Consider the following 23055-nt stretch of genomic DNA (forward strand, 5'->3'; position numbering starts at 1 on the left):
ACATAGATAAATAATATAAAATCCACATGAATTTAACCCATAAAATTGATGGATAAGAAATATAGAAAGACAATAATACATATAAAATCAAACTATGAATGGAAAATAGAGAAGCAAACTGTCATGGATTACTACTTATTGAGTAAAAAAAACAGAAGCAGCTAAATGCTTACCGCAGAAAAACTGATGATTCTCTCCAGGCATGGACCTATGTATGCATAGACTAATAACATGCTCGGTATATACCCCTGGTTTCCAATGGAGTTTCTACTCCTTTTCTTGTGTTCCCTCTATTTTTTTTGTGTTTCATTAGTTTGCACAAGAGGTCTTTCTGTAAATTAGCCTTTTGTAATTCACTTTTTTTCTGTTTACTTGTATGTTTTTTAACATCATCAGTTTTTATGCAGTAAGCGTTTAGCTGCTTCTGTTTTTTTACTCAATATGTAGCAATCCATGACAGTTTGCTTCAAATATTTGAAAGGTATTAATCTGCAAACGAACCTTTTCCAGAGACGGGAATTTGGTAGAACTAGAGGACATGAATTGAGGTTGAAGGGGGCAGTCTCAGGAGTAATGTCAGGAAGTATTTTTTCACGGAAAGGGTGGTAAATACATGGAATGCCCTCCCACGGGAGGTGATGGAGATGAATACAGTAATGGAATTCAAACATGCGTGGGATAAACACAAAGGAATCCTGTTTAGAAGGAATGAATCTATGGAATCTTAGCAGAGATTGGGTGGCAACACTGGTAATTGGAGAGTAAAACCAGTTCTGGGTGGACTTCTATGGTCTGCGCCCTGATTGTGGCTGAATAGGTAGGGATGGGCTGGAGTGTAAATTTTAAGGGGCTTCAACGTTAGCTTCAGAACTTTTAGTACAGGAACAGTGCTGGGCAGACTTTTACGGTCTGTGCCCTGAGAAAGGCAAGGACAAGTCAAACTCGGGTATACATATAAAGTATCATATACCATGTAAAATAAGTTTATCTTGTTGGGCAGATGATGGACCGTTCAGGTCTTTATCTGTCGTCATTTACAGTGTTACTATGCTCCTACCCAATGGTTCTGGAGGAGAAAGATAAATTGCAGCTTCCCAGGGTGGACTCTTTGTTATGTCAGTGACTAAGAAGACCACCTTGCCAGTGGAAGGGGACATTGTCCTAAAAGACCTACAGGATAGGAAGCTAGAAGGTGTTCTGAAACAAGCCTTAGAAGTGGCGTCTGCACGTCAAGTGACAGTGTGCAGCTGGTCTATGGCAAGAGTGTGACTGAAGTGGCATCAGAAGTGTGTAACAGAAGATGGGCGCCATAATGCCCATATGGAAGTTTTGCAAATCGGACAGATGGTTTGTGCTTTTTGGTAAACAGAGGCTTGGCCTCATGGCTTCCAAGCCCACAGTTGCTAGATGTCTGAAGGAGACTATTTAATCAGCTTATTTGCTGGCAGAGAAGCAGGTTTCTCAGGCCTTTGCGGGCTTATTCTACGAGGTGTACAGAGACTTCCTAAGTGGAGACTACCTTACTGTCTCCAGCAGATATTTGTAAGTTGGCAACATGGTCAATGCTACATACCTTTGCTAAGCACTACAGGGTGGACATTGTGGCGCACTTGAGAGCCATTTTGGGGGCTTCAGTCCTCAGGGCGGCAGTGCCAGGATCTCACCCTCTCTAGGAATTGCTATAACATAGTAACATAGTAACATAGTAGATGACGGCAGAAAAAGACCTGCACGGTCCATCCAGTCTGCCCAACAAGATAACTCATATGTGCTAATTTTTGTGTATACCCTACTTTGATTTGTACCTGTGCTCTTCAGGGCACAGACCGTATAAGTCTGCCCAGCACTATCCCCGCCTCCCAACCATCAGCCCCGCCTCCCACCACCGGCTCTGGCACATACCGTATAAGTCTGCCCAGCACTATCCCTCCCTCCCACCACCGGCTCTGGCACAGACCGTATAAGTCTGCCCAGCACTATCCCTGCTTCCCAACCACCAGTCCCGCTTCCCACCACCGGCTCTGGCACAGACCATATAAGTCTGCCCAGCACTATCCCCGCCTCCCAACCACCAGCCCCGCCTCCCGATCTTAAGTAAGCTCCTGAGGATCCATTTCTTCTGCACAGGATTCCTTTATGCTTATCCCACACATGTTTGAATTCCGATACAATTTTCATTTCCACCACCTCCCGCGGGAGGGCATTTTAAGCATCCACTACTCTCTCTGTGAAAAAATACTTCCTAACATTTTTCTTGAGTCTGCCCCCCTTCAATCTCATTTCATGTCCTTTCGTTCTACCACCTTCCCATCTCCGGAAAAGGTTCGTTTGCGGATTAATACCTTTCAAATATTTGAATGTCTGTATCATATCACCCCTGTTTCTCCTTTCCTCCAGAGTATACATGTTTAGTTCAGCAAGTCTCTCCTCATACGTCTTGTAACGCAAATCCCATACCATTCTCGTAGCTTTTCTTTGCACCGCTTCAATTCTTTTTACATCCTTAACAAGATACGGCCTCCAAAACTGAACACAATACTCCAGGTGGGGCCTCACCAACAACTTATACAGGGGCATCAACACCCCCTTTCTTCTGCTGGTCACACTCTCTCTATACAGCCTAACAACCTTCTAGCTATGGCCACAGCCTTGTCACACTGTTTCATCGCCTTCAAATCCTCAGATACTATCACCCCAAGATCCCTCTCTCCGTCCGTACCTATCAGACTCTCGCCGCCTAACACATACGTCTCCCGTGGATTTCTATTCCCTAAGTGCATCACTTTCTATTCCCTAAGTACTCCAGGTGGGGCCTCACCAACGACTTATACAGGGGCATCAACACCCCCTTTCTTCTGCTGGTCACACTCTCTCTATACAGCCTAACAACCTTCTAGCTATGGCCACAGCCTTGTCACACTGTTCTCATCGCCTTCAAATCCTCAGATACTATCACCCCAAGATCCCTCTCTCCGTCCGTACCTATCAGGACTCTCGCCGCCTAACACATACGTCTCCCGGTGGATTTCTATTCCCTAAGTGCATCACTTTGCATTTCTTCACGTTGAATTTTTAATTGCCAAACCTTAGACCATTCTTCTAGCTTCCTCAGATCCTTTTTCATGTTTTCCACTCCCTCCCGGGTGTCCACTCTGTTACAGATCTTAGTATCATCCGCAAATAGGCAAACTTTACCTTCTAACTCTTTGGCAATGTCACTCACAAATATATTGAACAGAATCGGCCCCAGCACCGATCCCTGAGGCACTCCACTACTCACCTTTCGCTCCTCCGAGCGAATTCCATTCACCACCACCCTCTGACGTCTGTCCGTCAACCAGTTCTTAATCCAGTTCACCACTTCGGGTCCTATCTTCAGCCCATCCAGTTTATTTAAGAGCCTCCTGTGGGAACCGTGTCAAAGCTTTGCTGAAATCTAAGTAGATTACGTCCATAGCTCATCCCTGATTCAATTCTCCTGTCACCCAATCAAAGAACTCAATGAGATTCGTTTGGCACGATTTCCCTTTGGTAAAACCATGTTGTCTCGAATCTTGAAACTTATTGGCTTCCAGGAAATTCACTATCCTTTCCTTCAGCATCGCTTCCATTACTTTTCCAATAACCAAAGTGAGGCTTACCGGCCTGTAGTTTCCAGCTTCTTCCCTATCACCACTTTTGTGAAGAGGCACCACCTCCACCGTTCTCCAATCCCTCGGAACCTCTCCCGTCCTGCAACGATATATAAACAAATCTTAAGAGGACCCGCCAAAACCTCTCTGAGCTCCCTTAATATCCTGGGTTGGATCCCGTCTGGTCCCATGGCTTTGTCACCTTTAGGTTTTCTAGTTGTTGATACACACTTTCTTCCGTGAACGGTGCTCTATCCACCTTCATTCTCATTTGTACTATTTCCAGTCCATCGCGGTCCTTCTCCAGGATTTTCTTCTGTGAAAACAGAACAAAAGTATCTATTTAGCAAATTTGCTTTTTCTTCATCATTATCCACATAGCGGTTCGCAGTATCTTTTAGTCTCAGAATTCCCTTTTTAGTCATTCTCCTTTCACTAATATACCTGAAGAAATTTTTGTTACCCCTCCTTTCATTTCTAGCCATTTGTTCTTCCGCTTGCACTTTTGCCAGTCGTATCTCTCTCTTGGCTTCTTTCAGTTTCATCCAGTATTCCTCCATGTGTTCCTTTCTTGAGTTTTTCTGTATTTCTGGAACGCCAACTCTTTTGCCTTTATTTTCTCAACCACTTGCTTGGAGAACCATATTGGTTTCCTTTTTCTCTTGCTTTTATTTACTTTCCTTACATAAAGGTTCGTGGTCCTATTTATAGCTTCTTTCAGCCTGGACCACTGTCCTTCCACTTCTCGTACTTCCTCCCAGCCCATCATCTTCTTCCTCAGGTATTCCCCCATTTTACTAAAACATCCCACTGGTTCTGGAATAGTGAGAAGCTATGTAATGAAAGGAGAAATTAGGTCTGTCTTGATAATTTTCTTTCTATTAGTCCTTCCAGAGGTCCACCCGAGGTTTCGGAGATGTTTTTACCGGTCCAAAGTAATGGATTAATACATAACACCTGTCACCTTGCATGGTACTTTCTGCATATCTCTTATTTTCTACAAGTTGTCCAGAGATGAGAGAGGCCAGCACATGTGTCTGGTTAGTATTGGGTTGGCAAGTTGTTTAGGGTTATTGTGTTTATTCTGAGTTTCTCCATATTGGTTGTCTACGCAAATACTGAGGAGCTGGATGCCAAGATAGATGTCTCAGCTTAGTTTCAATTCTCTATCTCCATCTGCTGGTTGGTAGACACAACTATCCCACAGGTTCTGGACTAAGTGGGAACGACTAATGGAAATAAATGATCACGTAAAACCTAATTTTTCCTTAATCCTGACTGAACTTCATTTTACTGAGTTATGTCTGACTAGAACCACCTGTGGTCTCCCCATTTTTATAATGTTATAACCTACAGTTTACAATAAAGCTTAGAATCAAAAGAATCCTAGAACCCTCTCCTTTTTTTTTTAAAGAAGACTTTTAAATTAAAACTGAATCTTGTAATCTTTTTTGCCTTTTTTTTTAAGTCTGTCTTTTAGACATTACTTCATCTATGAGTTTCCATCAGGCTTCTCCTTTCAGTGAAGATACTCCTGCAAGTTATTACTTACTAGCTAATAAATTTGTTCTACTGTCTTGGCCGCAGCTTTTTTTTTTTCTGTACAGTGTGCTGCTTTCTGGCCCTGACACAGCTGGTCATTCTGATTGAGAAGTGAAGCTGAGCGCTCGTAATCCTCAAACATAAATTTTCGACTAGTACCAGAGAAACCCAGTTCAAATGCTGCTGAGGTGGTTTGCAATCTTGAGCAAGTTACTTAACCTTCCTCATGTACAAACTTAGGGGCCCTTGTACTAACCTGCATTAAGTGCTAATGTGTACTTAATGCAGGAAAAAAAGGCTTACTGCGAAATGTGTTAGTGTTTTATGGTAATTTGTCAGCGCATGCTAATTGCATGCTATGTATTTTTTATATTTTTGGGAGGGGGCATGCCATGGGCGGGGAATGGGCATGGAAGCATTATTCAGCTAGTGTGTTCCCTTTAGCGCCTGCTTACTGGATAACGCTGACAATGCAGAAGCACTTAGTGCTTCTTAAGTAAGAAGCAGAAACGCAGACAAGAGCAGCTGACGAGCAGTGGGAGGCAGCGAAGTGAAGGCGGCCTGCCCTCCCGACTGACCGCATTCCATACCACCAGAGCCGCGACCTAGAGCGGTAGGAGTCCGTGTTGGCCGAGTCCCGTGTCGGCCGCCGTGCTCCCCGGCAGGAACTGCCTGAGACCGTATCGGGTGGGAGTGCCGTGTGGCCCGGGTGAGTTGGAGTGAGCTCACCCGCGGCCTTGTAGTGCGCACCCGACCTCGGGGCGCAGGCCTGACTCGACCCGGCGATCCAGGAGACCCACACAACCGCTGCAGCGCTCCCCCAGGACCACAGCAGCCCGACCCCCACGCTGCCGTCCTCCCGTGGCCTTGCCCCCCATCGTGGTGCCGAGGTCCTCGGGCTAGGGCAGGTCATGGTGGGGCGCTGTGCTTCCACAGCGGGGCAGATTTCCACGTGCTTGCTGCTCTGCTGCCCTTGGAGGCACCGAGTGTGCCTGCCCAGCTGCTCCAGCTTACCCCAGTCCACCCGCCCCAGACCCCTCCCTGCTTGCTTGCCCCAGTTCCACCGGCTCCAGCTTCCCCCCTGCTGTCCAAGTTCATCTGCTCCAGTGTGCTCCAGTCCGCCTGGCCCAGCTTCTCCCTACTTGCTCCTGTCCATCTGCTCCAGCGTGTTCCAGTTTGTTCCAGTCCTCCTGGTCCCAGCTTGTTCCAGTCCGCTGATCCAGCTTACCCCTGGCTTGTTCCAGTCCATCGACTCCAGTGTGGTCCAGTCCGCCTGATCCAGACTCTCCAATCCATCTGCTCCAGCGTGTTCCAGCGTGCTCCAGTCCTCCTGATCCCAGCTTGTTCCAGTCCGCAGATCCAGCTTCCCCCTGCTTGTCCAGTCCATCGACTCCAGTGGTTCCAGTCTGCCTGATCCAGCTTCTCCCTGCTTGCTCCAATCCATCTGCTCCAGCGTCTTCCAGCTCGTTTCTGTCCCCCTGATCCCAGCTTGTTCCAAGTCCGCTGATCCAGCTTACCCCCGGCTTGTTCCAGTCCATCGACTCCAGTGTGGTCCAGTCCGCCTGATCCAGACTCTCCCAATCCATCTGTTCACAGCGAGCTCAAGCGTGCTCCAGTCCTCCTGATCCCAGCTTGTTCCCAGTCCGCGATCCAACTTATCCCGCTGCCTGTTCCAGTCCACCGGCTCCAGTGTGTTCCAGCCTGCTCCAGTCCGTCTATTCCAACTTGTTCCAGTTCATCTGCTCCAGCCTTCCCCAGCATGTTCCAACTCGTGTTATTGCGTCCAGCTGCTCCAGCCTGCTCCAGCTTGTTCCAGTCCATCCATCCCAGCCTACCCGCTTGTTCCAGCCTGCTCCAACTTATTCCAGTCCGTCCGTTCCAGCCCGCTGTTCCAACTTGTTCCAGTCCATCGCTTCCTGCATGACCCAGCTTGTGCCAGTCCGTCTTGTTCCACCATGTTCCCAACCCATCCATCTCAGCGTATCCTGTTGTTCTGTCGTCTTCTGGTCCACTCGTCACAGTCCATCTGTTCCTGCCTGCCCCGGCTTGCTCCAGCCTGTCCGTGTGTCTCAATCCTGACACGTCCATCTGTCCCGTGCTTGTTCCAGCTTGCTCCTGTCCATCTATCCCAGCTTGTTCCTGACGGCTTGTTCCAGCTTGTCCCGGCTTGTTCCAGCTTGTTCCTGACGGCTTGTTCCAGCTTGTCCCGGCTTGTTCCAGCTTGCTCCTGTCCATCTATCCCAGCTTGTTCCTGACGGCTTGTTCCAGCTTGTCCCGGCTTGTTCCAGCTTGCTCCTGTCCATCAATCCCAGCTTGTTCCTGACCGCTTGTTCCAGCTGCGACCTGCCTGCCTGTTAACACATCGAGTAACCTGCCTGCCCGCTTGTGAACCTCTCAGCCATTGACTTACCTACCTGCCTGCTAGCTTGTCAGCCATTGACTTACCTACTACTCGCTCCAGTCCAAAACCCACCTTTCCAGCTCTATCTATATGCTTAACACCTCAGTCACCTCAACCCTACATAGTCACCTGTTAACTGCTTAACACCCTCAGTCACTACATAGTACCTGTTACACCTCAGACACTTATGGCCCCTGTCCACGTTTCTCTTCCTTGCCCTGTCCCTTCCTAATCTTCTTTCCCCCCGACTCCCACTGTCTACATAGAACTCGCTGCCCTCCCCCCTGCACGCCATGGCAATACCCTATTCACCCTCATTCCCCCCACCACCTCACCATCCCTCCTGTCCCCCTCCTCCTTCCTAGCTCTTAACCTTCAACACTTCCTTCCTGCCATTAACCCATCCCCATTCCTCCTAAGTTCACCCCGTCTTCGTCGCCTTCGCCGCTCTACCTCCCCCACCCTCCTCCGCATTCTCTTGCTCCTCCTCCTGCCATCCGTGGGAGACATTAACCCTAATCCAGGTCCCCCTCACCTGTCCCCGTCCTATCCATGCGAACAATTCCGGGATGTCTCCAATCTCATCTCTATTCCTCTCCACCCCCCCCTCTTCCCTTCCCTTCTCATGTGCCTTGTGGAATGCCCACTCAGTCTGCAACAAACTGCCCTTCACCCACGATCTCTTCATCTCTCACTCCCTTCAACTGCTCGTCTCCAATCTCGTCTCTATTCCCCTCTTCCCTCCCCTTCTCATGTGCCTTGTGGAATGCCCACTCAGTCTGCAACAAACTGCCCTTCACCCACGATCTCTTCATCTCTCACTCCCTTCAACTGCTCGCCCTAACCGAAACCTGCATCTCCCCGGTAGACTCGGCCTCAATCGCGGCCCTCTGCCATGGAGGTTATCTCTTCTCCCACACTCCCCGCCCAGCTGGCTGCGGTGGAGGAGTTGGGCTACTACTCTCACCCTCCTGTAGTTTCCAACCCCTCCCCCTACCGCAGTCTCACTGCTTCTCTTCCTTTGAAGCCCACTCCATCCGGCTATTCTATCCGCTGCCACTCAGAGTCGCAGTCATCTACCGCCCACCTGATAAATCCTTCTCTTCCTTCCTCACCGACTTTGATGCTTGGCTTTCCGTCTTTCTTGAACCCTCATCTCCGTCCCTCATTCTCGGAGACTTTAACATACACGATGACCCAACCAACCCTAATGCTTCTAAGTTCCTCACCCTAACATCCTCCTTCAACCTCCAGCTGTGCTCCACCACCCCTACTCACCGTGACGGCCATTGTCTTGACCACGTCCTCTCCTCCTCCGGCACACCCTCCAATTTCCACGCTTCTGCTCTCCCTCTCTCCGATCATCACCTGATCACATTTACACTTCTTCACCCCCCCCCCCGCCCCGTCCAACTTTAACCACCCCCTCCAGGAATCTCCAGGCTATTGCCCCCCCCCCCCACACTTTATCCTCTAGTATCTCTAATCTCCTCCCCTCCATCATGTCCTCTGAGACTGTAGACAAGCGGTTTCCGCTTACAATGCCGCTCTCTCCTCTGCTTTGGACACCCTCGCTCCATCCACCTCCCGTCCCACAAAGCGTACTAATCCCCAGCCTTGGCTGACCCCTTGCATCCGTTACCTTCGCTCCTGCACCTGATCCGCTGAACGCCTCTGGAGGAAATCTCGTACCCATTCAGACTTCCTTCACTACAAATTCATGCTATCCTCCTTCCACTCCTCCCTATTCCTTGCAAAACAGGACTATTACACCCAATTGACCAATTCTCTCAGCTGCAACCCTCGTCGTCTCTTCACCACCCTTAACTCCCTCCTCAAAGTGCCCCCCGCTCCCACTCCCCCTTCACTCTCTCCTCAATCACTGGCTGACTACTTCCGCGACAAGGTGCAAAAGATCAACCTTGAGTTCACTACCAAGCCACCACCTCCTCTTCAGCCTGTAGCCCCATCCAACAACCAACCAACCATGGCCTCTTTCTCCTCCTTTCCTGAGATCACCGAGGATGAAACCTCCCGCCTTCTTTCCTCCTCGAAATGCACCACCTGTTCCTCCGAAACCATCCCCACCAACTTACTTAACACCATCTCCCATACTGTCACCCCCTCCATCTGTCGCATCCTTAACCTCTCTCTCTCCACTGCAACTGTCCCTGACACCTTCAAGCACGCCGTAGTCACACCTCTCCTAAAAAAAACCATCACTTGACCCTACCTGCCCCTCCAACTACCACCCCATCTCTCTCCTACCCTTCCTCTCCAAAATACTTGAGTGCGCCGTTCACAGTCGCTGCCTTGATTTTCTCTGCTCTCATGCCATCCTCGATCCACTTCAATCCGGTTTTCACCCTCTACACTGGACAGAAACAGCACTCTCTAAAGTCTGCAACGACCTGCTCCTCGCCAAATCCAGAGGCTACTATTCCATCCTCATCCTCCTCGATCTATCCGCGGCGTTTGACACTGTCAATCATGATTTACTTCTTGCCACACTGTCCTCTTTTGGGTTCCAAGGTTCTGTCCTCTCCTGGTTCTCCTCTTATCTCTCCCACCGCACCTTCAGGGTTCACTCTCATGGATCTTCCTCCACTCCCATCCCACTATCTGTTGGAGTTCCCCAGGGATCTGTCCTTGGACCCCTTCCCTTCTCTTCTCAATCTACACCTCTTCCCTGGGCTCACTGATCTCATCTCATGGTTTTCAGTATCATCTTTATGCTGATGACACCCAGCTATATCTCTCCACACCAGACATCACCGCGGAGACCCAGGCCAAGATATCGGCCTGCTTATCCGACATTGCTGCCTGGATGTCCAACCGCCACCTGAAGCTGAACATGTCCAAAACCGAGCTCCTCGTCTTTCCACCTAAACCCACTTCTCCTCTTTCTCCACTCTCTATCTCAGTTGATAACACCCTCATCCTCCCCGTCCCATCTGCCCGCAACCTCGGAGTCATCTTCGACTCCTCCCTCTCCTTCTCTACGCATATCCAACAGACTGCCAAAACCTGTCGCTTCTTCCTCTTCAACATCAGCAAAATTCGCCCTTTCCTTTCTGAGCACACCACACGAACTCTCGTCCACGCTCTCATTACCTCTCGCCTTGACTACTGCAACTTACTCCTCACCGGCCTCCCACTTAGCCACCTATCCCCCCTTCAATCCGTTCAGAACGCTGCCGCACGTCTTATATTCCGCCAGAACCGATATACTCATATCACCCCTCTCCTCAAGTCACTTCACTGGCTTCCGATCAGTTACCGCATACAATTCAAGCTTCTCCTCCTTACCTACAAATGCACCCGGCCTGCAGCTCCTCACTACCTCTCTACCCTCATCTCCCCCTATGTTCCCGCCCGTAACCTCCACTCACAGGACAAATCCCTCCTTTCAGTACCCTTCTCCACCACTGCCAACTCCAGGCTCCGCTCATTCTGCCTTGCCTCACCCTATGCCTGGAACAATCTTCCTCAACCCCTACGCCAAGCCCCCTCCCTACCCATCTTCAAATCTCTGCTTAAAACTCACCTCTTCAATGCTGCTTTCGGCACCTAACCTTTCGAGAAATATAGCATGCCCTATCCGATCGACTCTACACTTGTCTTTTAGATTGTACACTTGTCTCTAGATTTATACCTGTCTTTTAGATTGTACACTTGTCTCTAGATTTACACCTGTCTTTTAGATTGTAAGCTCCTTGAGCAGGGACTGTCCTTCCATGTTAAAATTGTACAGCGCTGCGTAACCCTAGTAGCGCTTTAGAAATGTTAAGTAGTAGTAGCAGAAAGTGCTTCTGCGTTAATAATTTTGCAGGTCTTGCATGCTAATGAAAGAACTAGCATGGGCCCTGCAAAAAGAAAAAGAGCCCTATTTTAGAGATGTGCTAAAAATGGGTTTAGCACATCTTGGTAAAAGGGTCCCTTAGATTGTAAGCCCCCTGTAGACAGGAAATACCTACTGTACCTGAGAGTAACTCGCCTTCATCTACAGCTAGAAAAAAAATTAGCAAAATCCAGAAATCGCTTCCTTTCCACCACATCAGTCCAACTAAATAAGTAATTTGGAGATGAAGACTGACAGAATGTCACCTGCTTATTATGATGGTGACCAAATCATTAATTTTCATAGCTTAATTGCTCAAAAAAGTTGGATAACAGGCTTCTATAAATTATACAAATGCATTATTAATAATTGGAGCTGGAAATTCCTAAGGCTCCCAGTCATCCAGCTCCAACAATTTCGGTGCTGGTGCCTAGATTCCAAATTGTAATAGACTAATATTCTTTTGGTGTGTTGCTTCACTTGGCCAGTGAAGGAGACAAGGAAATGTTTGAAGCTGACAGTGTTCTGTTGCTGGCTATCCAGAAAAAGCCCTACCAATGCCACAAGATCCTCTTCTTCCCGTTTCCTTCCCCACCAGACTGCTATAGGAATACAATCTTACAGTGTCCTCCATGCTGCAGAGTCCCCACAGCTGTCTCCACCACCCACACACCTTCAGAGATGTGCGTGGGAAGAATTAAGAAAGGAGCATTTGGTCTTGTACTTTCCTTTTACTACCAGTCTCCCAGTTTTGTTACTGTTGGTTTGAATTGAATTAAGAGGGAGAGGAAGGAGAAGTTTGAAAGGGAGAGAACATGTGAAGAGAGGTAGATATGAAGGACAGAAGTAGGGTTTGGAGAATGGGAGAGAAGAAAATAAAGGGGGGGGGGATAATATGGAGTGAAGGGTAGGTGTCCATATGTGCGCTACTGGTTTATAAATGATAAATTCTGATCCTTAAATTTTGTATGCAAGACTGCTTTTTTTTAAGGGTGAATATTTGAGATGTTTTCATATATTAAAAATCCAAGTTTATTTGTATTTCAGTAACATGTAGTAAATGCTTTATGGTGGAATGTGAATGAAATTCTGTACAAAATCAAAGCTAAACTGAATCCTACATAAATGGATGATGATAAATTAGGATAATCTTCCAGTTTTAACAGTTTACATTTCTTAATTGACATTTTGATTATAGGTAGTCTTAAATTTTTTTTTTCAGTTTTTCAAAATCAGTACTATAAGCACTGTATCAAGCACCTGACTAGGATAGCAGAGCATGTGGAGGAAGGTGAGACATTGAAACTAAGGGGATGACTACTATAAGTAAAATGGTGATTGACCTCATAGAGCAGGTTGTGTGATGTCAGTGCAAAGAAATTTTGAGACCAAGCAGTCCCTATTCACTCATGACCTGTGCCATACTTCAGTGCAGGTTTTCAGAGAGTATTCATAGCTTTACCTCCCTCTTGCTTTATTGTCTTTTGTCCTAGAAAAGCAGATGGTATCTATTGAATATAAGTCCCTTGTCTCTGACCATTCAGTTCCATAGTTTCTTATTTTTCTTCTCACTTCCGTAGATGTACCAACATGCGACCTGGAGAGACTGGTATGGACGTGACAAGTCGTTGCACTCTAGGAGACCCCAACAAACTTCCGGAGGGGGTACCACAGCCTGCTCGCATGCCCTACATCTCGGACAAGCACCCTCGGCAGACCCTGGAGGTTATCAATCTTCTGCGGAAACACCGGGAACTGTGTGATGTGGTGTTGGTGGTAGGGGCTAAGAAGATCTATGCCCACCGGGTGATCCTGTCAGCCTGCAGCCCATATTTCAGGGCTATGTTTACAGGTGAGCTGGCTGAAAGCCGCCAGACAGAGGTGGTGATCCGGGACATTGACGAACGAGCCATGGAACTCTTGATTGACTTCGCATACACCTCGCAGATCACAGTGGAAGAGGGAAACGTGCAGACGTTGCTGCCAGCTGCCTGCCTCCTCCAGCTGGCTGAGATCCAGGAGGCCTGCTGTGAGTTCTTAAAGAGACAACTGGACCCTTCAAACTGCCTGGGGATCCGAGCCTTTGCAGACACGCATTCCTGCCGTGAGCTGTTGAGAATAGCTGACAAGTTTACCCAGCACAACTTTCAAGAGGTATGCTGTGTTCTTAAAGAAGGGGTGTGGATGTGGGCTAATCAAGACAGTTAAAAGGCAGAGTTTTCTTCCCCAAGACCCATATATCATGACGTGTTATCAGCCAGAATTTTATTTCTCTTTTCATTAGTTTATTAAATGTAGATTCCAAAGATATAAAATTAAATGGTAGCTCAGTTAACTCTTTTCATAAACCAGTTTATTCTTTAATGTTGTATATGCCTCTGGTAATGTCCCATACCCTTGGCTTCTTCTGAAGGTGGCCATCTGTTACCCCTTCTTCCTAAATGAGAATATAGAGTCTTCCCACCCCCCACCCCCTTTGGGTGGTGACTGTCTAAAAATAACTGGGACATTTTTAAGTTCTGTCAGCTTAATTTGTAGAATTACATAGCCTTTTAATAAAGTTACTGTCTATGAGAGATAATGAATATCCCCAGTTCTGCATTCCATTTAGCGGCTAATATCCTTATCTAGATCTTGGCCTGGTTATACACCCCCAGATTCTATAAATGGTGCTTTAAATTGCGTGCACAAATTTGGGCACATGTCCAATTTCCACGTACAATTTAATTGAATAACAGGCCAATTAGTGCCAATAATTGGAATTTAACAATTATTGGTGCTAATTGGCTTTAAAATTTACATGCCTAAATTTAGGTGTGGGATCTACATGTAAATTTTACGTGTGGGTCCATAAAGGGGACATGGGTATGGGAGGGTCATGGCGGATCGGGCATTCCTTTAATTTATGTGCGTTGATATAGAGTTCATGGGATCCATGCCTAATTTAGGTGGAGGGATTTACACCAGTGTTGTTGGTATAAATGGCCACGCTTAAAAGTAGTCACTGTCCCCGGCACTGATCTATAAACGGCGCCTAACTTTGAGCTTAGCGCTTTTTTTTCGCTGATTTTTTTTGTGCCATTTATAGAATTTAGTCTACAGTGTGTATCACTTTGAGAGAGGTCACACTACTCTTCAGTTCTAATATGCAGTATTGGGTGTCCTTAGTGCATAGATACAAGACGCTCCAGAGAACCTACCCCAAGGTCTTGATAAAGTTTGTGATGTTTTGGATTCATTTCTCGCCTTTTCAGTAGTAGTTCAAGGTGAGTTACATTCAGGTGCAGTAAATGTTTCCTTATACCCGGAGGGCTTGCTATCTACTTGAATTGTGATGTACATGAATGTAACATATAAACCACTTTGGTTGTACCACAGAAAGGCGGTATATTGAGAATCGTAACAATAATATATTTGTAGCTCAGGCAATGGAGGGTGAAGTGACTTGCTTAGAGTCACAAGGAGTGTCAGTGGAATTTGAGCCCTGGTTTTTCACTAGGCTCCACTCCTGTACTGGAGGCTGCTGTTCTAAAGGTTTCCCTAAGATCTTTATCACAGTAGCCCATGCTAGAGGCTGCAGCAAGGAAAAGGGACCCATTCACAGGATAGAACAAGAATAGACTGCTCTTCTTCCCAATTTGCTCTGGAGGTGAACGTGTTGAGCAGGCTGTTCTGCAGGGATTTTAGATTTTCATGTGTAGGGAGTCTGTTAAAGCAGTTTTTGTAAATTAATGAATGTGTAACCAGAGATTTATAATCTCATTTGCTAATGTGTGTTCCATAGCGTCTCATAGATAAATCCAGAGATGAGTGGGTCATGTCCCTCTACCTGCAGGTGAAGATAGAGAACCTCAGCGGTTTGCTATATGTGGACCTGTGCATCCATCTTAACCTCGGTCTTCTCTCATCTCTGTAGGTGGATGGACATATCCTGTTCTGCTTTCTGGTTGAGCTTTGCTCCTAACCTGTTCCCTCAGGTTTAGTTGAGCTGGGGGTATTGGCTGGATTCAGCCTTTTGGGGGTACAGCTGGTGGTGACAGGTCCCTCCCCTACCCCTTCTCTGCTTCTGTTTTCTGACAGCATGCTCTATTTACAAATGATGTGAATAACTTCAGTTAGTGTACATTAATGTGCTTTAACTGAAGTTAGTAAATGAGTTACAGTTCCAGATCTGAACTGAATGAAATATTTAGGAACCCTTTTACTAAAGCTTAGCATGTAATAAGTGCAGAACATTCTATTTTATATATTTGGGCCATGTGGCACTTAGTATATTGTAAGAGAAGGGGGGCCCATGCTGGATGGAAATGGGGAGGACATAGGGGGCCCATGCTGGATGGAAGTGGGGAGGACAGAGGGGGGCCCATGCTGGATGGAAGTGGGGAGTATACTGTTTTGGCCTTGGAAAGCTTATTGAAAAATATATTTAGTCTAATAAAATGGTATCATATTTTACATTTTTTGTTTTATTTGCATTTGTTAATTTGTAATGTAGTGGTTGGAATATGTTAGGTTTTTTAAATTTACGTCTGCTATCTTTATATTTTGCACAGTACAGGGGGGCACGCATTGCTTCTCTTTCTCTGGTGTTGCACTGTGTGAAGAGTCTGGCTTCTTGGGGGTTCAGTTTAATTTGTATATCTAGTTTTGTTTTCTGGTTATTTATTCTGTACTGGATGAGGGTCTGTGTTCTGTGTTTGTGTGAAGGAGTTGTGTTTTTCTGTTAGCATTGACTGCACAATTGATCTGTTCTAATCTGGTTTGTTTAGTTTTCCAATAGGTTTATTGATGATCTAGTGCACACTGCAGTGTTTGTGGTACTGTCTTTTCCTAAGTAGGTAGGTCCTTGTTGTGTGACTTATGGAAGTTACTGCTGTGTTGGAATTGCTTTGTAGGTCCTGAGTGACATTTGTAGTGTTTTGTATTACTTCACACACTATGCCTGGTATTGGATTTTGGATTTGGATTTGCACCATACCTTTCTCAGTAATTGCTCAAGGCAAGTTACATTCAAGTACAGTAGGTATTTTCATGTCCCTGGAGGGCTTACAATTTAAGGGCCCTTGTTTACTAAGCTGTGTTATAGGTGTGCTAGTGTTTTTAGTGTGCGCTCATGCTAGAGACACCCATATAGTCCTATGGGTGTCTCTAGCATTAGCATGCGCTAAAAATGCTAGTGTACCTTAGTGAACAGGGCCCTAATTTTTTTGTGTCTGAGACAATGGAGGGTTAAGGTACTTGTCCAAGATCTCAAAGCACATCAGTAGGATTTGAACCCTGGCTACCCTGGTTCTCTCAGCCTGTTGCTCTAGCCATGTTTGCTAACTCATCAGCAAACTAAAGGGAGCTGAAGGCTAGTAAATTATTTTATGGTTGTCAGTAGCTTCAATTTCTGTTACCAGTACTGCTAAACATTATTGTTCACATGGCCAACAGTTTAAAGTACCTGCATAAATTTCCAGAATACTGTAAATACTATTCTGTTCACTATGTTGCATTATTTTCATTTTTTTGGTGCATAATTCTCTGGAATGCATACAAGTGTGTACAATAACATCAGTAACGGAAGTACTGGGGTTCTTCTCTGCTGTATTCAGAAGAGCCCCTACTGCCCTGTATTTTGTTTTTAAAGAATGATGCTCGTACAGAGGGCGTGGTGTTTCCTTTGAATTAATTCAGTGTAAATTCTTAGATCTTTTTACCACCTCTCCAAATCTTCATATACCAGTTACCCACAATTTGTAGAGATAAAAGAACGAGGCTGCCGCTTATGAGAAAAGTAATTTATTTACTTACCAAGTATAGATAGAATTAATATTTTCTCATGGCAGGATAGAACTACTGCATACATATGCTTTCTGTATCTATCACTCCAACATACTGAACTGAAACAGCTATTTTTATACACTTGTATTTAACAATGATTTACAAGGCTTCAGCAAGTTAGCTTACTTGGGATCATCTGGTCTTTTTTCAAAACTATCTGGTTTCCCTCACCTGCTAGACCACATTTTCATGTTTCTTTATGCTTCCTCCGTTCCCAGGCCTATTTGCCCGTAAGGATATCAGATCAGATCATAAGTTCCTGGGCCTCACGATTTACGGCCTTTGCCCTTTGACTGTACTCCAGGGTGCATAACTGTGTTTATTATCTACACTTTTTAAGCTGCACTAAACATCCTACCCCCCCCCCCCCCCCTTTCTATATTCAGCAGGCAGCACAGTTTCTGGTGACCGGCATTGAATATCCAGGGTTTTTTTGGCCGGCTGTAACTTAACCAGCTATGTAAATATTCAGCTCTGGCTAAGTTAGTAGCAGACAAAGATAGGACTGTGATCCGGTTTGCCTGCTAAACTTAGCCGTCCAGTGCTTGAATATTTACGGATAGCCGGCTATATCATGCTAAATATTGGTGCTTATTTGGCTAAGCGCCATTTAATTGGCCAGGAGCCCATTCCTGGCTGGTGATTAAGTAGCATTGAATATGGGGCCCCTAGTATATCAGAAAAATTCAGAGTAATAAACTACAGGCTGCAGAGTATGGCTCGTGGAATTTTTTCCAACTTTCCTGCAAGTGTTTATGTATGTATCTGTAAGAAGTGCTCAGAAGGTAAGATAACAGTAAATTTTACACCAACTCAGTTTGGAAACTAGTGATCTACAATATCACTTTCTGCTGCATCAAGGTGATGCTGTCTTTTTAGGTGACCTTTCTTCCTCCAAGGCAGCCCAGGGGCTGTCGGATTGGAGGTGGGAGTGCTCTACTATGCCCATGAAAGTCTCCTTTAAATATCCTTCTGTTTGCCCGGGTTTCTCCATTTCTGCCACTCCAGCCTTCAGAGATGAGACTTGCTGTTTGAGAGAAGTAGGAGCTTAAAAGCTTAAATCTTCATAAATCTGCCTGGCAGCTATCGTTTATACATCCTTTTTTGTGGCTGCTGTGTTGTCTGATTTAATTATTTTTGTCGTTGAAATAGATGGAAAGAGTTCCTGTGGTAAATTACTCTGTAGTATGTACATTGTTGGAGAGCCCAGTATCAGAGAAAGACGTGAACATTAGTTTCTTTCAACAAGTTGCCATTTATGGGGAAACAAATTGGATGAGTGGTTCAAATATTCAGGTTTCTATCTCTGAGATAATATGTTACCCCATGATCCTTAGTTTACACTATATGACTGTCCTTGACAGCCACAACATTTTAAATCCCTGTTCCTTTCCCTTTCCTGTAGGAATCAAGCTGGTTGATCTGTAATCTCAGAAAGGTCAGAGCACACTGTAAGGAGTGCCATAGAGCTGCTCTGCTCTGCTTGTGCCATGGGTAGTGCTAATTGGTCTTTGATTGTGTAACTTCTTATTTTGAAATACAGCTTACCAGACATGTCACCTCTCCTAAAGAAAAAAGTATGCAAAATATCAATGTGATCCAAGCATATTATGAGATTACTGATAATTTTTTAAAGCCTGAGGAAAGGCTAAAGCTGTTAGGGCTCGTCAGCTTGGAAAAGAGACAGATGAGGGGTGATATGATTGAGGTCTATAAAATCCTGAGTGGTGTAGAACAAGTAGAAGTAAATTGATTTTGTACTCATTCCAAAAGTACAAAGACTAGGGAACACTCGAAGTTACATGGAAATACTTTTAAAACAAATAGGAGGAAATATTATTTCACTCAATGAGTAGTTAAGCTCTGGAACTGTTTGCCGAAGGATGTGGTAATAGTTGGGATTTGTAGTATGGAGTGTTGCCACGATTTGGGTTTCTGCCAGGTACTTGTGACCTGGCTTGGCCACTGTTTGAAAAACAGGATACTGGGCTAGATGGATCATTGGTCTGACCCAGTATGGCTACTCTTATGTTCTAATGTATGTTCTGCCTGTAGGCTATAGGGATTAACCAATTTACTACCAGAAAACTACATTAATAAGATCATCTTGTTTGTTTGTCTTCCTCCCACCCCCCAGTAGCTTTTGAAAAGTTTCATCTGGTTTCTGGCACCCAGAGTAAGAGAGCACTAGGTGACTCCTGTGTCAATGCCTGGTCTCTTTTTATTTCCTATTGAGAAATAAAGTAGATCAGCTGACATCTCAGGGAGGTCACATTGTATTGTGATGACATTAAATATTTTGAAAGGTTACCTGCCATTGGTTGGTAGTAATAACTAGCACAAATCTGAATTCAGTTTAGTTAATTACCTAGATTGCCTTTTTAAGGTTCAACACCAAAATGGTTTACAAAGTAACAGACATAAAATACACAGGAGCAGATGCAGAAGTTAGTATGAAAGCAAGAGTCAAGGTAACATAAAATATTCCCATGTCTTTGTTTATTTCCTCCCTGTAAAGTTGGAATATTTGTGTCTAGCTTTACTTTTATTTCTATTACTTTTTAAATATTCCTGTTTTTTTCTCTCTACTAGTAACTATATAAATTGGCATCATATGTAAATAGTCATGCAAATAAAATTATCTGAATCTGTAAATATGAACCCCTAAAATAAATCCATGTTGGTTCTGAATCTTGATTACATACAGAGGAGCAATTTACAGCTTCATAACCAGACTGACAAATCTGAAGCCTTGTGAATTATGATTATAATTGATCTGACCCTGTGATTAAGATTTAAATTCTGTTTAGGGTAAAATACAGCAAATAAATATGAAGGACTTTCTGTTGTCCTTTTTTTCCCTGCTCATTCAACAACTTTAAAATTCAACAGTATTAGAATTCAGAGAGCAGGCTCCACTCATACTACAGTATCAGTGGCTTTGTGGCAAATGTCATATTTTCTTGTGCATCAAGCTTATTGGACGTCATATAAACTTTTTAAATTGAAGTCCTGGAATAAACTTCTACGCCTGGAACAAACTTCCTGAGCCCCTACGTCTTGCCCCATCCTTGGCCACCTTTAAATCTAGACTGAAAGCCCACCTCTTTAACATTGCTTTTGACTCGCAACCACTTGTAACCACTCGCCTCCACCTACCCTCCTCTCTTCCTTCCCGTTCACATTAATTGATTTGATTTGCTTACTTTATTTATTTTTTGTCTATTAGATTGTAAGCTCTTTGAGCAGGGACTGTCTTTCTTCTATGTTTGTGCAGCGCTGCGTATGCCTTGTAGCGCTATAGAAATGCTAAATAGTAGTAGTAGTAGTTGTAAGTCTGTATCTGATAGTCATCACTGGCACTGCAAAAAGGATATTGGAAACTTAGGCATATGTTGTTTGATTGTCCTCTAATCCACCTGTACTGGATGGACATATGGCAAGTTATATCTTCTGTTTTTCACCTTCACCTATTGTATTTATTTATGTTTCAACGTTTTTATTGATGACATTATTTATTTTTGTTACATTTGTACCCCGCACTTTCCCACTCATGGCAGGCTCAATGCGGCTTACATGGGGCAATGGAGGGTTAAGTGACTTGCCCAGAGTCACAAGGAGCTGCCTGTGCCTGAAGTGGGAATTGAACTCAGTTCCTCAGGACCAAAGTCCACCACCCTAACCACTAGGCCAATCCTCCACTCCATTATCAAACATAGATCACTTTGCACATGCTGAATATACAACAATTTAAGCATGATTAGGTAATCAATGCAGGCCGGTTACTACTTATAGTCATCAAACTTTTATCTATTTTATCCCTCCCCACCCCCTCTGTGTTATGTTTCAACAGTTTAACAGTTTACTTCCCAACATTGTAGTAAAACAACAAATCCACGGTACAAGCACAGCATACAATTGTGTTATCCAGCTATTCTACGTTCAAGAAATACACATCACAAACCGACAATACTCTTCTTATTATACTTTATGTGGCTTCAACAAGACTTTTTATATAAAGGGCCTGTATTCCAAATCGTTCTCTAACTAAACACACTCCTGCTCTCCTCCCCTCCCCCCTCCCCCCCTACCTGTTTGCATATCCCCTATCCTATCTATTCCTTTCTCCTCCGTTACCCCACGGCAGCCCATTGAGTACCTGCGTGCTCTTGGTGATATCATATTTATGTATTTTCCACAAATACTTAAAAACCTCACTTGCCTCTTTGGGGTCAGTCGCGCCCCTCTTGATTCCCAAAGCATGAGTTGGTGCAGCCTGTTCCTCCAGTACCAGTGAGAGGGGGGCATATCCAGTATCCAGTGATTAAGGATACACTTTTTCCCCACTATACAAGATTTACTCAGAAACAGTTGTTCCCCTTGTGTGCCCACACCCACTGCCCTGGTATACCCAGCAGCGTTCTATCAAAGGTGATTACAATCGAATGACCTAGTACCCCACTCAGGAATTTACCCATTCCCCACAAGAAGTTTTTAATGTACCTGCACTGCTATATGCAATGTGCCAGGGTTGCACCCCACTGTTTACATTTTAGGCAGTTATCAGTATTAGTTACGTTTGCATGAAATGCCCTTCTGGGGGAGAAATAGGCTCTATGCAGAATTCTATACTGGCATTCTTGTACTTCTGCACTATGGGCTACCTTTGGTATTCCCAACAGGGCTTTCTTTATGTGGTTCTCAGAGATTTGCTGCTGTGCTCCACTTTGCAGCCACCTCTAGTACTGGCCTCTCCGGCTGTCCTTTCTCTAATTCTTTACAGAACCAGGATACCGAGACCTGTCCTAGCGCGTCTCCCTCTAAAACTTCCCGCAGCTGTCTCCCAAATCTAGGAGACAGCCCTTCTTTCGTCAGGCTATGTACATAATGTGATAGTTGATGGTAGGCCATTACCTCCGCTAATCCTCCTGAGCACCTTTGCTGAAAGTCCGATACGACAATCAAGGTGCCATCCTCATGTATGAGTCCCTGTAACAGTTCCACTCCTTGCTCCTGTAGTCTATGAAACACTATATTTTCCCTGCCTGGCGTGAAATCATCATTCCCAGCTAGCGGAATTAATATACTAGTGGTCGGGTCCTGACCCCATCTTTGTAAAAGTTCCCTCCACATATGCCACAGCGGCTCCAATAGTATGCTATCTCTAATTCTTTCAGGCAGTTTCCCCTTTCTTTTAACATGCAATAGGTAATTCAGATGCCATGGATGATGATACGCTCGCTCCATCCCCACATCCGTATACATGGCTGTGCCTAATATCCAGTCCCGCAAATGTCTCAAGAGACTTGCCTGGTTATACACGCGTATATCCGGTATTCCTAACCCCCCCCCCCCTTCCTCCAATTCCCCATTAAATACTGCCACTTCATCTTAGACTTCTTGCCTGCCCAACAATGGTTTATCACCAATCTTCGAAGTGCCGTCACATCTCGGTTTGTCAACCGTAATGGCAACGCCTGGAGTATGTAGAGCCATCGTGGAAACACTATCATTCGGTATAACTGTATCCTTCCCATCAGGGACAATGGCAGCATTGACCACCTGGATAATTGCTCTTTTGTCTCTTTTAATAACTTGGTGACATTTAGGCTATATAGATGCCTTGTGTCCATTGGAAGTTGGATTCCCAGGTATCTAAAAGACCCCTGCGCCCATCTTAGCGGGAATCTGTCATCCCATGCTCGTTTTAACTCTTCAGTGCTTGCTAAGGCTTCTGATTTCAAGAGATTCAATTGGAACCCCGAAAAGTTTCCGTATTCCTCTAAACTTTCCATACGATAAGGGAGTGATCG

General features: G+C 45.1%; 1 protein-coding gene across 4 annotated transcripts in view; it reads left to right on the top strand.

Moving 5' to 3' along the window:
- The window catches only part of KLHL20 (kelch like family member 20), a 154240-nt gene that overhangs the window by 35695 nt on the left and 95490 nt on the right, over positions 1-23055 (top strand). For 3 of the 4 annotated variants that reach the window (XR_003942558.1, XM_030207239.1, XM_030207240.1), the window contains one exon: positions 12997-13570. Coding sequence is in view for 3 of the 4 variants with exons in the window: in XM_030207239.1 (XP_030063099.1) it covers positions 12997-13570 (574 nt within the window). In the remaining variant the exon portion in view is untranslated. Of the gene's footprint in view, positions 1-12638; positions 12708-12996; positions 13571-23055 lie in introns of all 4 variants that reach the window. The other variant, XM_030207241.1, reaches the window with a different exon arrangement.

The sequence above is a fragment of the Microcaecilia unicolor genome, chromosome 6 (genome assembly GCF_901765095.1).
Source record: "Microcaecilia unicolor chromosome 6, aMicUni1.1, whole genome shotgun sequence".
NCBI classification, from domain to species: domain Eukaryota; kingdom Metazoa; phylum Chordata; class Amphibia; order Gymnophiona; family Siphonopidae; genus Microcaecilia; species Microcaecilia unicolor.